General features: G+C 38.1%; 2 protein-coding genes across 6 annotated transcripts in view; one reads left to right on the top strand and one right to left on the bottom strand.

Annotated features, from left to right (window-relative positions):
• Positions 1–2244, top strand: part of LOC110975847 (integrin alpha-9-like) — a 32039-nt gene extending 29795 nt beyond the window's left edge. For all 3 annotated transcript variants that reach the window (XM_022228687.2, XM_022228693.2, XM_022228702.2), the window contains one exon: positions 255–2244. In XM_022228687.2, coding sequence (XP_022084379.2) covers positions 255–386 — 132 coding nt within the window. In that variant the 3' untranslated portion in view covers positions 387–2244. The remainder of the gene's footprint in view (positions 1–254) is intronic.
• Positions 2245–5029: 2785 nt separating this feature from the next.
• Positions 5030–13741, bottom strand: part of LOC110976735 (sugar transporter SWEET1-like) — a 46779-nt gene continuing 38067 nt past the window's right edge. Inside the window, exons 1-7 of one of the 3 annotated variants that reach the window (XM_022230298.2) lie at positions 12346–12487; positions 11187–11454; positions 10632–10709; positions 9913–10036; positions 9185–9346; positions 8718–8837; positions 5030–7961 (exon numbers count right to left, since the gene is read on the bottom strand). In XM_022230298.2, the coding sequence (XP_022085990.1) occupies positions 7848–7961; positions 8718–8837; positions 9185–9346; positions 9913–10036; positions 10632–10709; positions 11187–11260 (672 nt within the window). In that variant the 5' untranslated portion in view covers positions 11261–11454; positions 12346–12487 and the 3' untranslated portion in view covers positions 5030–7847. Of the gene's footprint in view, positions 7962–8717; positions 8838–9184; positions 9347–9912; positions 10037–10631; positions 10710–11186; positions 11455–12345; positions 12488–13741 lie in introns of those variants that run through there. The other 2 variants (XM_022230289.2, XM_087147821.1) reach the window with 2 other exon arrangements.

Below are 13741 nucleotides of genomic sequence, written 5' to 3'. Positions count from 1 at the left end.
CAGATTTGAATGTGTGACTGGCCAAAAAATCTGAATTGAAAAATGGTGTCTAGTGGGGCAAGGTAGCCTGGGATGTATGCAGGGTGCTGACATTGTTTGCAAAAGTTCCAGTGATTGTGTGATGCCATGTTGGCATAAACCAACAAGGGCACAGGTCTTTCCACCATGAAGCCTCTGGCTTGATATGGGAGATGGGTGAAAGTTGTACAGCAATCAACGGATGAGGTTGATGGTTTCTTCCTGTCTCCAAACAGTGCGGTTTCTTCAGGCGGAAACAGCGGGAGGAGATGCAGAAACTTATCAACGACAAAGATGAGACGGAATCGCTCTACCACGACGGGGATGCCAACCACCTCAAAGACCCATTCCAAGACGATGAAGACTGACCTTTGTGAAAGGTCATCACAAGAAATCTGGAGCATGCCGCAGCTGCCCCCATGCTTCATCATTGTTATTTATTTCAGCCCTTAGAAATCGTAGAAATCAGGAATCAAGAAAAGCGGATGTTAAACTGAAGCCTTACTGTGGAGAGAAGACAATAAAATTAATGTTTGGTTAAGAGGAGAAAGGGCACACTTGAAAGGAACGTTCTGGGATAGCCCTGCTCAAGAGAGACCTGTGGTCCTACAATCCACTGGTGAAGGAAAAAATGAGATGGAATACCCAGAGATGATGGATGAAGAACGTCTTGCAAGTTCGTTCCTGATTAGATTCTATTTAAAAATTCCGTGCTTCTTGCTGTTCAATCATATTTAGGTCATTAAAAACAACTTAGAACCAACATTCCAGGAAAATTGCTGAAAATAAAGCCTTGACGGTTGCTGAAGTTCCAATATAAGGAATAGTTTTAATTTAGTAAAAATAAGAAGAAAAAACAAATCCTATCCACTTCAAAATATATCTTAACCCTAACACTCCCAAATCCTCCAATTTCAGTACGATTTTACATACACCCTAGGGGGTTAGTGTTAAAGCACTTACAACTGTTGTCCAGTACCAGACATCATCCATGGTTCCCTGCTTTATTTGCAATGGATGCTGCTATCAGCTACCAGCACTACCAACAATAGATTACTAAGTGGATTTGTACTGGAAGTACGACTTGTCCGTGGTTTCTGTCACTTCAGGAAGAAGTAAAATGTAGATGACTTAACAGTGGGATCATTATTTTTTAGCTTAACATACATAACTGGGTAGCCAGTCAAGTGTTATATGAAGAGCTGCTAGTTGTTTCACTGTGTGCTGATTTCATGTTTTTACACTATGCAGGGTACCAGCGCTTCTAGAAACATTTTAAACAAATTGTACATAAACCTACATGCTAATGCTATCCATATTTTTGTAGTACCAATATAAAATAGTTTGTTTTTTAGAAATGAATTTCAAGGTCGATCACCTGATTGTTTCACAGTAACAAGTATACTTTTGAATGGAATTTTAAAACTTTATTGTAAATTGTATCCGTCTGTTGGGTCAGTTTGAAAAATAATTTTTCTCAAAAAATCAGATAAAGTCTGTTGGGAGCCAGGTTTGTGAAATGTACTTTCGATCAGTTTGAAGAGCTGCCATGTGTTATCGATTACTAATACCGATTGATCACTTGGGTGTCGATAGTCACTTGGGAGCCAGTTTATTTCAACCTATTGAGCCTGTCTGTAGTGGTCATTCATTCGTTTAATTTATCCAATCATTTTAGATCCCTGAAGGGAGAGATTTTAAACTTTTCCCAAGTTGCTATAACTCTGTACTGTTATTCATATCCAGGATGATTTTTAACTTGTGTTCTTCGATGCTAAGTTACCTCATTGCTGGAATTATCAGACTGGTTAGGATTTCACAGGTGATTTGTGAAGCAGGTGGGAGTCGTACCCAGTCCCTCCTGCCTATTAATAGTTAAAATACCCTTGGCACTTTACTCAAATTAAACCAATGTACAAACTTCGGATGATGCGCTATTTTTGGCCATGTAAATATTGTAAAAAATCTGTAAATGACACTTCCATACTATTTTGTGCCTAGTGAATAATGCAAAAAAATTCAATGAAGATGAAATAATGCAACTGTATATGGAACAGAATTTATAAGATGTAACAATGGTCTGATAGTAAAGTGATCAGTAAAGCAGTTTGTTAACCATTTGAACTCGTGGAAATGGAGTTAAATTGAAATTCTGGCGGCGAAGTACAGCTGGATTTAAATCATAGTTTACATTTGATGTTGAATTAAACCGTCAAAAACACCATAGTTGTGAACCTTTTAAAGAGCTGCATACTTTCATGTTGGAAGGATTTAGCGTTGCATTTAATTAAATATAATCCAACAGTTTAATATTCCCGAAATCTGAATTTTGTCATTTTCGGATTAAAAAAAAAACAAACTGCAAGGGGTTAAGACGTGCATTTTAATTGAAAATGGATCAAATTTCTATTTTCTTCAAATCCTAATTTTTTCAATTTCGGACAAAATTGAAGTTTACCTTGAATTTCTCATTGTCAGCCAAACTCTAATGAAACTGCAAGGGGTTAGCCTTGTATAAATAAAAATGGGTCAAAATTCAAATAAAAAAAATCACAATCTTGTCATTTTCGGTTAAATTAGATAAAACGGCAAGCGGTTAGCTTTTATTTTATTAAACGTGGGCCATAATTCAAATCTTCCTTTGAATCCGAAATTTCAAATTTTCAGCCAAAAGTTAATAAAACTACAATACAAGGCAAGTGTTAGCCTTGTATTCTAATTAAAAACGGGTGCAAATTCAAATTTTTAGCAAATCAATCTTCTCATTTTCTGCCAAAATTAAATTAAAAAGCAAGGAGTTAGCCTTGTATTTCAATTAGAAACTGGCAAAAATAAAAATTTCCACTAATATCAATTTTTTCATTTTCGGCCAAAATTAAATAAAGCAAGGGGTTAGCCTTGTATATTTAATTAAAAACGGGCCCAAATTCAAATATTCAGGATATCTCAACTTAGCAATTGTCAGCCAAAGTTAAATAAAAGCGAGGCAAAAGCAAGGGATTAGCCATGTTTTTAAAATAAGAATGGGCTTAAATTCAAATTTCCCCAATTTTCAAATTTTCTGCAAAAATTAATTAAAAATGCAAATTTTAAATTTTTAGGAAATCTCAATTATGTTATTTTTTGGCCTCAACAAAATTAAACGGCAAGGGTTAGCATTTTTTTTTAATCAAACTTGGGACAAAATTCAAATTTTCTTTTGAAATTGAAATTTCAAATTTTTGGCCAAAATTTAGTAAAACTGCAAGGGGTTAGCCTTGCATTTTAATTAGAATCTGACAAAGTAACAAAATTCCACTAATATCAAATTTGTCATTTTTTGGTCAAAATTAACTTAAAAAGCAAGGGGTTAGCCTTGTGTATTTAATCAAATCGGGCCGAAATTCAAATATTTAGGAAATCTCAACTTTGCAATTTTCGGCCAAAATTAATTGAAAAAGTAAGGGGTTAGCCTTGTATTTCAATTAGAAACTGGCAAAAATAAAAAAATTTCCACTAATATGAAGTTTTTCATTTTCGGCCAAAATTAAATAGAAAAAGGGGGGTTAGCCTTGTATTTAATCAAAAACGGGCCCGAATTCAAATTTTTAGGAAATCAGAATTTTGTCATTTTCGGCCAAAATTAAATAAAAAAGGAAGGGGTTAGCCTTGCATTTCAATTAGAAACTGGCAAAAATAAAAAAAATTCACTAATATCAATTTTTTCATTTTTGGCCAAAATTAAATAATAAAGCAAGGGGTTAGCCTTGTGCATTTAATTAAAAATGGGCCCTAATTCAAATATTTAGGAAATCTCAACTTTGAAATTTTCGGCCAAAATTAAATAAAAAAGCAAGGGGTTAGCCTTGCATTTTAATTAGAAACTGACAAAATAAAAAAATTCCACTAATATCAATTTTGTCATTTTTGGTCAAAATTAAATTAAAAAGCAAGGGGTTAGCCTTGTATATTTAATCAAATCGGGCCGAAATTCAAATATTTAGGAAATCTCAACTTTGCAATTTTCGGCAAAAATTAATTGAAAAAGTAAGGGGTTAGCCTTGTATTTCAATTAGAAACTGGCAAAAATAAAAAAAATTTCACTGATATCAATTTTTTCATTTTTGACCAAAATTAAATAATAAAGCAAGGGGTTAGCCTTGTGCATTTAATTAAAAACGGGCCCTATATTCAAATATTTAGGAAATCTGAATTTTGTCATTTTCGGCCATAATTAAATAAAGGAAGGGGTTAGCCTTGAATTTCAATTAGAAATTGGAAAAAATAAAAAAATTTCACTAATACCAATTTTTTCATTTTCGGCAAAAATTAAATAAAAAAGCAAAAAAAAAATGGGTCAAAATTCAAATTATTAGCGCATCTCAATTTTGTCATTTCTCGGCCAAAATAAAATAAAACGGCACGGGGTTAGGTTTGTTTTTTGTTTTTATTAAACTTGGGCCAAAAATTCAAATTTTCTTTTTGATTCTGAAATTTTACATTTTCAGCCAAAATTTTATAAAACGGCAAGGGGTAAGCCTTGAATTAGAAACTGGCAAAAATAAACAATTTCCACAAATATCAATTCTGTCATTTTCGGCCAAAATTAAATTAAAAAGCAAGGGGTTAGCCTTGTATTTTAATTTAAACTGGCCCAAAATTCAACTTTTTAGCAAATTTCAATTTTGTCATTTTTGGAAAAAACTAAATAAAAAAAGCAAGGGGCTAGCCTTGTATTTTAAATAAAAATGGGCCAAAATTCAGAATTTCCCCATATCTCAATTTTCAAATTTTCTGCCAAAATTCAATAAAACTGCTAGGGGTTAGCATTGAATTAAAATTACAAATGGAGAAAACTTTAACTTTTCTGAAATCTCAACTTGAAAGTTTCAGCCAAAATTATGAAAGGGGCTTGCCTGGTATCTTCATAAGATATAGGCCACAATTTCATTCTTGGCTAAACCTTAAAATTGTCATTTAAAAAAACCCCCAATAACTGCAAAGGGACTTCAATCTTAGCCAACCAGTATAATTTCTTTGGGCAGAATGTGTTTTATTATTTAACCCCAATAGTCTCAAATCCTGCAATTTCAATACGATTTTACTTACACCTTAGGGGGTTAGGGTTAAAACATGCCTTCCCCTCTGTAACATTACCAAACTATCCAAAAACAAGCACAAAAAACTCATATAAACCGTCCTTAAACACTGGAAATGAAAGGGAAAAAAATGATTGGAGAACCACATTTCTGAAGGAAAGGTGACTAATATTTATCATCAGCTTATGGCGATATAATAAACACACAGTCCAAAAATTATTTGACTAATGAAACAGAATCGTGAAGGACACAAACAAGTAACCCTCCCCCCTAAGTTCAATGCACTTTTAAAACCAAGCAGCTCATTGTACATTTGCAAGTCAGCTTTTAAAACAAGTAATGACCCTGTGAAACAGAATCTGAACATTGATAATTAATGCAACGACAAATTCACAGATGCAGATTGTACGGTTGGGTTGAGGACAACTTACACGTGCAGTGGGATAATACAGAGTAAAATCTATCCTCTGAGAAAAACAGTTACCGATATGTCGACCGTACAGAAAGGGCCGCTCATCAAAGTCACCGACAAGAAGTATGTACAGAAATGTTTCCACTTCACAGACAACAAAAATTGTAAATGTCGCCAGAAAAAGGGGGCAAGTACAGTGGATGCGCATTGTGGCTTCAAGCACAGCAATAATTCATTTCAATTTTTCGTTTGAAATCTTGGTCCTTGGACAGGCGGTTGAATATACATGTACCTCTGTACTGATCATGCCGCGCTTTGTTTGTGTATGGTTCGTCGACCCTTGACCCCAACTGGCTCCACAGGAAAAATATATGTGAAAACCAAGAGTGACGTCATCAGTACATAGGTCTGTTTACTTACAGATTCTCCAACTCTGGAAATCAGTGACACTGTTAAATAGTTGGGCGAGTAGATTTTACATTTAAAAATTTTGTAATATTAACATGATTAAAATACACATTGTAATTAATTCTAGGAAATGATAGTGAAGTAGTCCCACTCTCCTAAATGGATTCCTATTTCTTAAATCCTTAAAATGTCTTTTTATCAAACTTGTTCAGATACAGAAGCACAAGCTGCTGGCGAAATGTCCTGTCTAATTTTTGTTTTTTTCCCCTTACGAGGTTGTTTAAATGACGAAATGAAAAGTGGAGTCTGAACACTAGCTTTATCTCAGTAAACAAATGACAGATAAAACTTGAAATGACATCAAAATGTTGGCCCCATTATCAATCGAAAGTAAGGAACAAGTTGTGCTAAGCCAGTTGCCATGGCTTCATCTGCATACAAAATTTGGCCAGAGCGTGGCCTTGATTTCAAGTCCAGACAGTAGCCTTAGAAAGTACTGCTCTGTGAGCTACAAGTTATTCACATCTGGGTATTAACGCCCCTATGGGGATTAGTAATCGATTAAAACACAAGAGTAGACCAACTTGACAAACAGGCTTCCAAAAGCAGAGGCCATGAACACATTTAACCAAACAAATGCCAATACAAACAGTCAAAAGTAACAGCGTTGAAATACCAGATTCCATGCCCAATACTCTACACGATGAAACAACCCTGAGGCAATGTTGGCTGAAGCCGCAGACACCATACATCATGTAGACATAGCAAAAAGTCAATACCGTAAAGGCTGGATTTGAAGCTAAAATTGAAAGTTACGTATAGAACTAATTGATTCACCTGTACCCTAGAAATTGACTTTCAGAGTGTTCCGAGCGTTTCATAATGTGCACATGTGACAATGTAGCTTTTCTATTTCTCTTTACATCCATCAACACCTGAGAAGGAGTAAATTAATTCTTTGACAACAGACAGCCAAATAGTTTTGCATCAATCTGTTCAGACACCGGGTAATTTTTGACCCTTTAAGAATTAAGGTTGTCAGACAGACCACTAAGCATACCAGCAAAAACTTGACCAAATACTGACACAGGTGTGTAATAAATTTCCTAATGAATGCATTGATTGCTCAAGCTCCTCGTTCCTACTCTGCTCCAAATTTCAAAGGCTTCATATCAGAAGTTACTGTTTCATCTCAAGGCATGAACAAATGAAAGCACCATCATACAGCAGCATGAGTTTGTGGCCGAGTTCCAGTGCCCCTCCTGACCTTTGACCTGTGACCTTTGATCTGACACTCTATTCTTCAGTAAACTACAAATACCACCCTATTCTGTTATTCTTCTCCACACCGTGTTGACAATCCAAGCATTTTTGCCATGCTTTGACAGACATACGGTTTACGATCATTCATGTCATATTGTAACAATACAGTTTGTGTCAATGTTTTACAGACTTCTTGACCGATGGAATTTCAGTTTAAAAATGAAAGTTATAATACAAGAGAGAACATGAAAAAAATGTGATCTATAAACAAGATAGTAAGAGAATAAACAAAACATCTTCAAACAATTGGGTCCCAGGAAATATAGGTGTTTTGGAATTTGAAATGAAGACAGATAGAACTAGAAAATAAAGTTGGAGTAGCAGTAGTTTAAGGTCCTCTGGTCCACATTCACTCAACAGCATTTATTATGATCTTTTTCTTGAGTCGGAATGACATCTGTGTGCGTGCGTAACTCAAAATATGAAATCTATCATACAATGGATATAAATATACCTATGTGTAAGTGGGTTCAAATCTTCAGCACCACATATTTCCCTGCAACAAAATGTGAGACCGTCACAGAGGGAATCGTCAAACGTGTACGGCCAATAGGTGGTATGTGGTGGATAAATTACTATGGTTACCGGTGATTTGTGTGGCTCCGTTCTCATACATTCCTGACCTGTCCCACTGGCTGGTTCCCCGTACTTGGTGACCCTGAATAGCAATAGAACAACATGACTTGGAAGAACCCAAGCAGGGCACCGATGATGTTTGGTATCTGAGGAGCAGGAAACCAGTGGCAAGAAATTAATCTCTCCAAACCAAAGAGGTACAAAAGTGTGACATCAGATTGGCAAATACGTCAGGATTTTAAGTCCTGGGTTGATGTTCAGAGCAGTGCACCCTCACTGATAGAGGGAGGGACGTTTTTTAACTGAGCTCATGCAAACGCCTGGCGCACGATGCGAAGACCCGTGCATTCAAATGAACTTGGCCGTGCATCATGTTTAGGGAGTCCATAGCCAAACACGCATAAACCTGCACATGCAGATGGTGAGTTTCAACCAAATGACTATCATTTCCACGTATAAACACGCCCTCTCTGTGTTCCCGCTCGGAGCGGATGCAGGATATATCAAATAAGTTTGTCTTCTTATCCCCTTGTGCCAGTAAATTCCCACTGCAGTGTTGCGGATTGTTCCTCACTAAGACCTTTCCAAGGAAAGGTAACGAGATGAATACTTAGAATGTTACGTATGCAACCCCATAAAGCCTACTTCACCAATCAAATCCCTGCAGTCTCCTGACGACGGACAGAGAATACCGTCGGAAACGTTGAGTACCCTATGGTTCTTCTCAGACCCACACATATTCCTGATTTACTTGGTGTCACTACTTCACCTCCTACCCTCACCGTGACAAACTTCAAATTTCCTCTTCAGGAGGGTCAACTTTATTACTGTTGAATACAGGAACATCTGTTGGCACAAACCAAACAGGGTCCTGAGGAGACCCCAGTTTGGGGTAAACTCACCTTAACGAAGTTGTCCGTGATGATGTGACCATAGACTGCCCACTCCAGCGCGACCAGGAAGTTGGCAAGACTTAATGGGAAGGCCATGGAAGCTGTGCTCTGGGTCCGAATCACGTCCGCCTGAAACCAAGAGAAACAGAGAGACTCAAGAAACAAGAATACAGTTTCCCAAACTCAAGTAAGTCTCCCTGCCAACTTTCAAGAAAAGGAAGAGCAGATATATGTTAAGTCGATGTTTTTAATTCTTGAGTTCAAAGTTTTGCACAGTCAAGGTTTGAGCTGCATGTCCACTGGGTAAGAGAATGGAACGTCTCAAGCGGACACAAGTTTCCTGGGGGGGGGATACCCCACAACAAATCTTTACAGTCTCCGATTCACTAAGGATGACAAATGGGAAATTCAGTTGGATTCAGCTCAAATTGTGAAACACTTCTGAACATAAGCTCTTTACAAGTCTCACGACTCACCAGTGTGCTCAGAGGGGAACCATACATGACCACTGAGCAGCAGCAACCAATGAGACCTAGATGGCCCAGAGCTGTGCCGATGTCATCCACGAAGAACTTGATGTAGATAAGGACGGGGAAAATAAAAAGACCGGCAAACGACAGCTTTCTGTGGACTGCAACCTGTTCAAGGATTCAAAAAGAGAAATATGATGGTAAAGTCTAAAAAAAAAACCCCAAAATTATAAGCAGGTGAATTCACTTCACTGTTTGAAGTCTACTTTAACAGGCATGCAGGGACTTTGACCAAAAAACAAGGAAATTACTTTTCTTTACAAGACTTTGCCGAGTGTTTATCAATTATCAGTGGCATGAGTGTAAAGTGAAAAACTAGGAATTCCGCTGATCCAAGGAAACATTGCACACCTGCTTTAAGTATTAAACTAAACTGTTACTGTTGTAGATTTGTAAATACTTAGGTAAGTTCCAAAATAAGAGCTGGAGTTCATTCAAAGATAGAAATAACTCTGCACTGAACAGGTGGAGGAAATGCTGCCTGACTTCAAACTCTTTCAAGTCCTTAAGGCAACTGATTTAAGTAGAGAACAGCAGGCTTCATGCTTGCCAAGTCTGCAGATGAGAACAAACCGGGAAAAAACTGAGCAAGCTCTACTCTTCCCAGGTCAGATCAGCAAGATCCATCATAGTGAGCTATAGCATGGTTATTGCCAAGAGTAACTCAGAGCTACCTTCTCAAAGTCGTGGATGTAGAAGATGAGGATGTAAATGGATTGAAGAATGACTCCGGCTGCATTGACGATAATCAGTGCTGTGTCTTCCTTGAGAATTCCGTACTTCAACCATATAACACAACTTCAACATAAGATAAACAAATAGTGTTGTAATCATCGTCAAGACATCACAAAGGCATTGGTAAATGTGTATAGGATTCAAGGTTCAAGACTCGTTTATCAATCAACAAACATGAAGCTTACAATGTCATGCAAAAGAAGTTTATTTGCTCAAAAAGTAAAATGACTGATTCCAAATTACTGATTCAAACTACAAATGCATACCTGATATGCTACAAAAAATATGACACCAAACGAACACAATTTATGTAATTGCTTGATCATATAAACAATCAATCAAACAACAGACCAAACAAGAAATGAAACAATGTATCACACATCAATAAATCCAACAAGGGAGGAAACAATAAACTGATAAATTCTAAATCTAACAAGGTATCCAAAAAAAAGACCGATTACTAAGAAATCTGCCAGATCAATAAGTGATACTATAAGTGTTCTAATGTCAGAAAACTCCCACACCATTACTTCAGATTATTTTTAAAAAGGCTTTAGGAATAAATTAACGAATTTATTGGGGTGATTGGGTCGCGGCTGATTACTGAGAACAAGTTCAGCAATTAGGCAACCAGGAGATTGCCTATATTTCTTTTTACCTGATGTCAGAAGCCAGAAATGGAAAGATGGAAACATTAGTGGTATTCCCTTGCCTTCTGATCTTCATGCAAATTTGTCTACAAGAGAGAGAAAACAATAACAGTTTGTAAACAATATTAATGCTTATGTAGAATTCTCAAAAGGAATTAATGCAAATGTTGGCAAGTAGCAAAACATACATGTACATTAAACGTTGGCTTACAGGTGGCACCTGACTGCAGCATGTTAGGTTTACCTGCAGTAACTGTTCACCGGTAAAGTCAACAACATATATCTTGGTCAGGCACAATTTTTCATAAAACTTTTAATTCTAATTTTCCTAAGACAACCTTCTTTCAAAAGTCTTGTTAAATTAAAACTATTTAAAAAACCCTAGATAAATAAATGTATGTACATTAACTCCTACGTGTATAATGTGCACTTGTGCTCAATAATTGAAATCAATCTAAAAGGAACAGCAGATGTAAATACCAGGGTAATTATGGGCTATTTCCCTGACATGCCTGGGCTAACAGTAAAGTCTAATGACCATATTGACTGGTCAATATACTCACATTCCTGTTAGGAGGAGTGCAATAGTCGATAATGTTGCCACGACGGACATAGCATCCTTTGCCTCTAGGACCATCGTCACATCCACTGACTGTTACACTGATTCAGTTAGACAGACTAGATGGATGGTAGGCCTACCACGTTACAAGATGACCAGCAGGGTCATGCTGCGTCTCTCCAGGTGGAATTATAAGAAATGCATGTTACATTTCACATGAAGCCATTGTCTTGTTATTTCCAAGGAAATAAATCTGCAGATGGATAGAAATCCTAAAACAAATATACAAGAGCACCGAGAAAGAATTTCATATATGGATGGCACTAATTTTTCCTTTTAGTTACCTTTTAGCCATCTGAAAGCAAAATCCTATCCTAAGAAGTTTGAATTTAACAGGGAAGATATTGAAGTATTCACTTAGAAAATACTGGATTTTCAGACCACTCTCATAGGGTTTGTACACAGGGTGTCAAGTGGCGTCTTAACGAGGCATTCTTTTCGACTAAACTTTGCATGGTTTGTCACAAGAAATACCTGGCATATCTGGAAAGATTTCTCCTAAGTCCAACCATGGGGCAAGGAAAAGACGGTGGTGCAGCAGCCTGTGCAGCAGCCTCTGCAGGTAGGGCAGCAGGCCACTCCCCACACACATCCCACCAATCTACCATGACTACCGCACTGTTTCTTTGTCTTTTTCACAAACATAACAAAACAAACAGACCTGGGCCTTTGCATTTCTTAAATATCCGAGGAAGTCCTACATGTTTGATCATGGAGGTAGAATTCTACCTCCATGGTTTGATTGACCAGGGTTGTTGACTGTTTTAGTGCAAGGCCAACAGAGACATGTTTGTGTTTTACTGCAATTCTGCCATATGTCTTTCAGTTTCACGTCTGAAATTCCAGAGCGGTGTGACGGGAGCAAGTATGATTGACCCTAGCCCCACTAGTGTGGCACGGATCACTCCCGATTTATCCTTAGGATAAATCGGGAGTGATCAGTGCCACACTAGGGGGGCTAGATTAACCCATGGAGCTGACCATGCCAGGCAAGCACCAGGGCCTAGTCTGATGTGACAGGTGGAAAATTCTCAAGTTGTTTAAAACTGCCGCAATTCCCAATAATCTTTTATTTTTATACAACTGTAGGAATGACTACATACCTTCATTTGTGATTCAAACACAACATTCCAAAGAAATGCTGAACTTGAACACGTAAGCAAATCAACTCTTCAATAAACGTAATTTGAGACGACTTAACGTGGAACAGGTAAAAAAAAAAATAATTTAACGCCCTCTACAGACAGGATTAGATTAACTGCACGCAACTAGGCTTGGTGGCGCTATACAACCTTGCGCGTGTTGACAACACAGGTTGAGGGAAGTGGCGTACATATCCAGGATTTGTTGGGCAGCAGTGGCGTAGCCGGGGGGGGGAGAGCACGTTCCCCCAGAAATTCCTGGGGCCCCCACTAAAAAAAAAAAAAAAAAAAAACCCGGATGAATGGATATTGAACAAGGCTAACGACGTCAACCCCCCCAAAAAAACCCTACACCACTGAAAGCTGGTGCCCCCCATAAGATGCTGGTGCCCCTACCAGTAAAATCCTAGTTATGCCGCTGTACGGCAGACAATAGTCTCAAAGGCCAAAGAATCAAAGTTGTAGCTATGTGAGATTAATACCCAAACAACAAAGTCTTTGACCTATCCTTATGATGCCCGATGGGCCTATGTGGTTAGGGGGACACACCTCTCTCTGTTGGGTATTCTTCAGTGCTGGGCAATCTTGGGAATTCCTTCCAATTCCCGGGCCGCTCTTCCTGATCAGGAAGAGCGGACGACATTAGACGGAGGTGGGCCACCGTGTCGAAGAAGCGGCCGAGAGTAGACAGAGGTGGGCCGCCTCGTAGAAGGATTGGGCCAACATAAAGATGGAAGTGAGTCAATGTTTTGGTGGAACCCTCTTTGTAAATGTTCGCTTCTTGTTAGAAAGTAAAAATATACCGAAACACCCAAGGTACTCTTCGAATACGAAATCGACTATACAAGGCAATTTGTTGTGCCCAGTTATATAAATTTTGCTGCAAATATATGGATTTCATTATCTGCAGTAATGAAAAAAGTTGGCAACTACTTTTAATGATCAGCGGACCCTCTATCCTTCTCAACGGGATCCTCTTCAGCAGAGTTCCAATAGCAAATCCAATTCCAGAGTGGCGATCATGACACAATAAATCTCCCAAACGGTGCACTCAACATCGCGCAAATAATTAGCCAGCTCAGTCGCGCCGGGAAAGCGGGGACAGACGGCACAAAGTCCTTAAATTATCGGTACTTGATGGTCTCCCATTAAACCGTATGATTCACGAACAAACGCCTCTTGCCTCTGCGGCTCTCCGTCATCTAGGTAGAAAAGACCCCCCGCCGAAAGAGTAAACAGTATAATGCGCCATTTGGACTTCACCGGTTGGCGCGTGTTTGAGCTGCAATCACATGGTGGATTGGGGCTTGCAGGAATTGTGATTATGTGGACTGAGAGCATCCACACCATCCATCTG

Source organism: Acanthaster planci, linkage group LG17 (genome assembly GCF_054643075.1).
Source record: "Acanthaster planci isolate LZ-2023a linkage group LG17, COTS_SCS, whole genome shotgun sequence".
NCBI lineage: Eukaryota > Metazoa > Echinodermata > Asteroidea > Valvatida > Acanthasteridae > Acanthaster > Acanthaster planci.
Note: the sequence above shows the minus strand (reverse complement) of the source record. Positions and strands in the feature narration are given on the sequence as shown.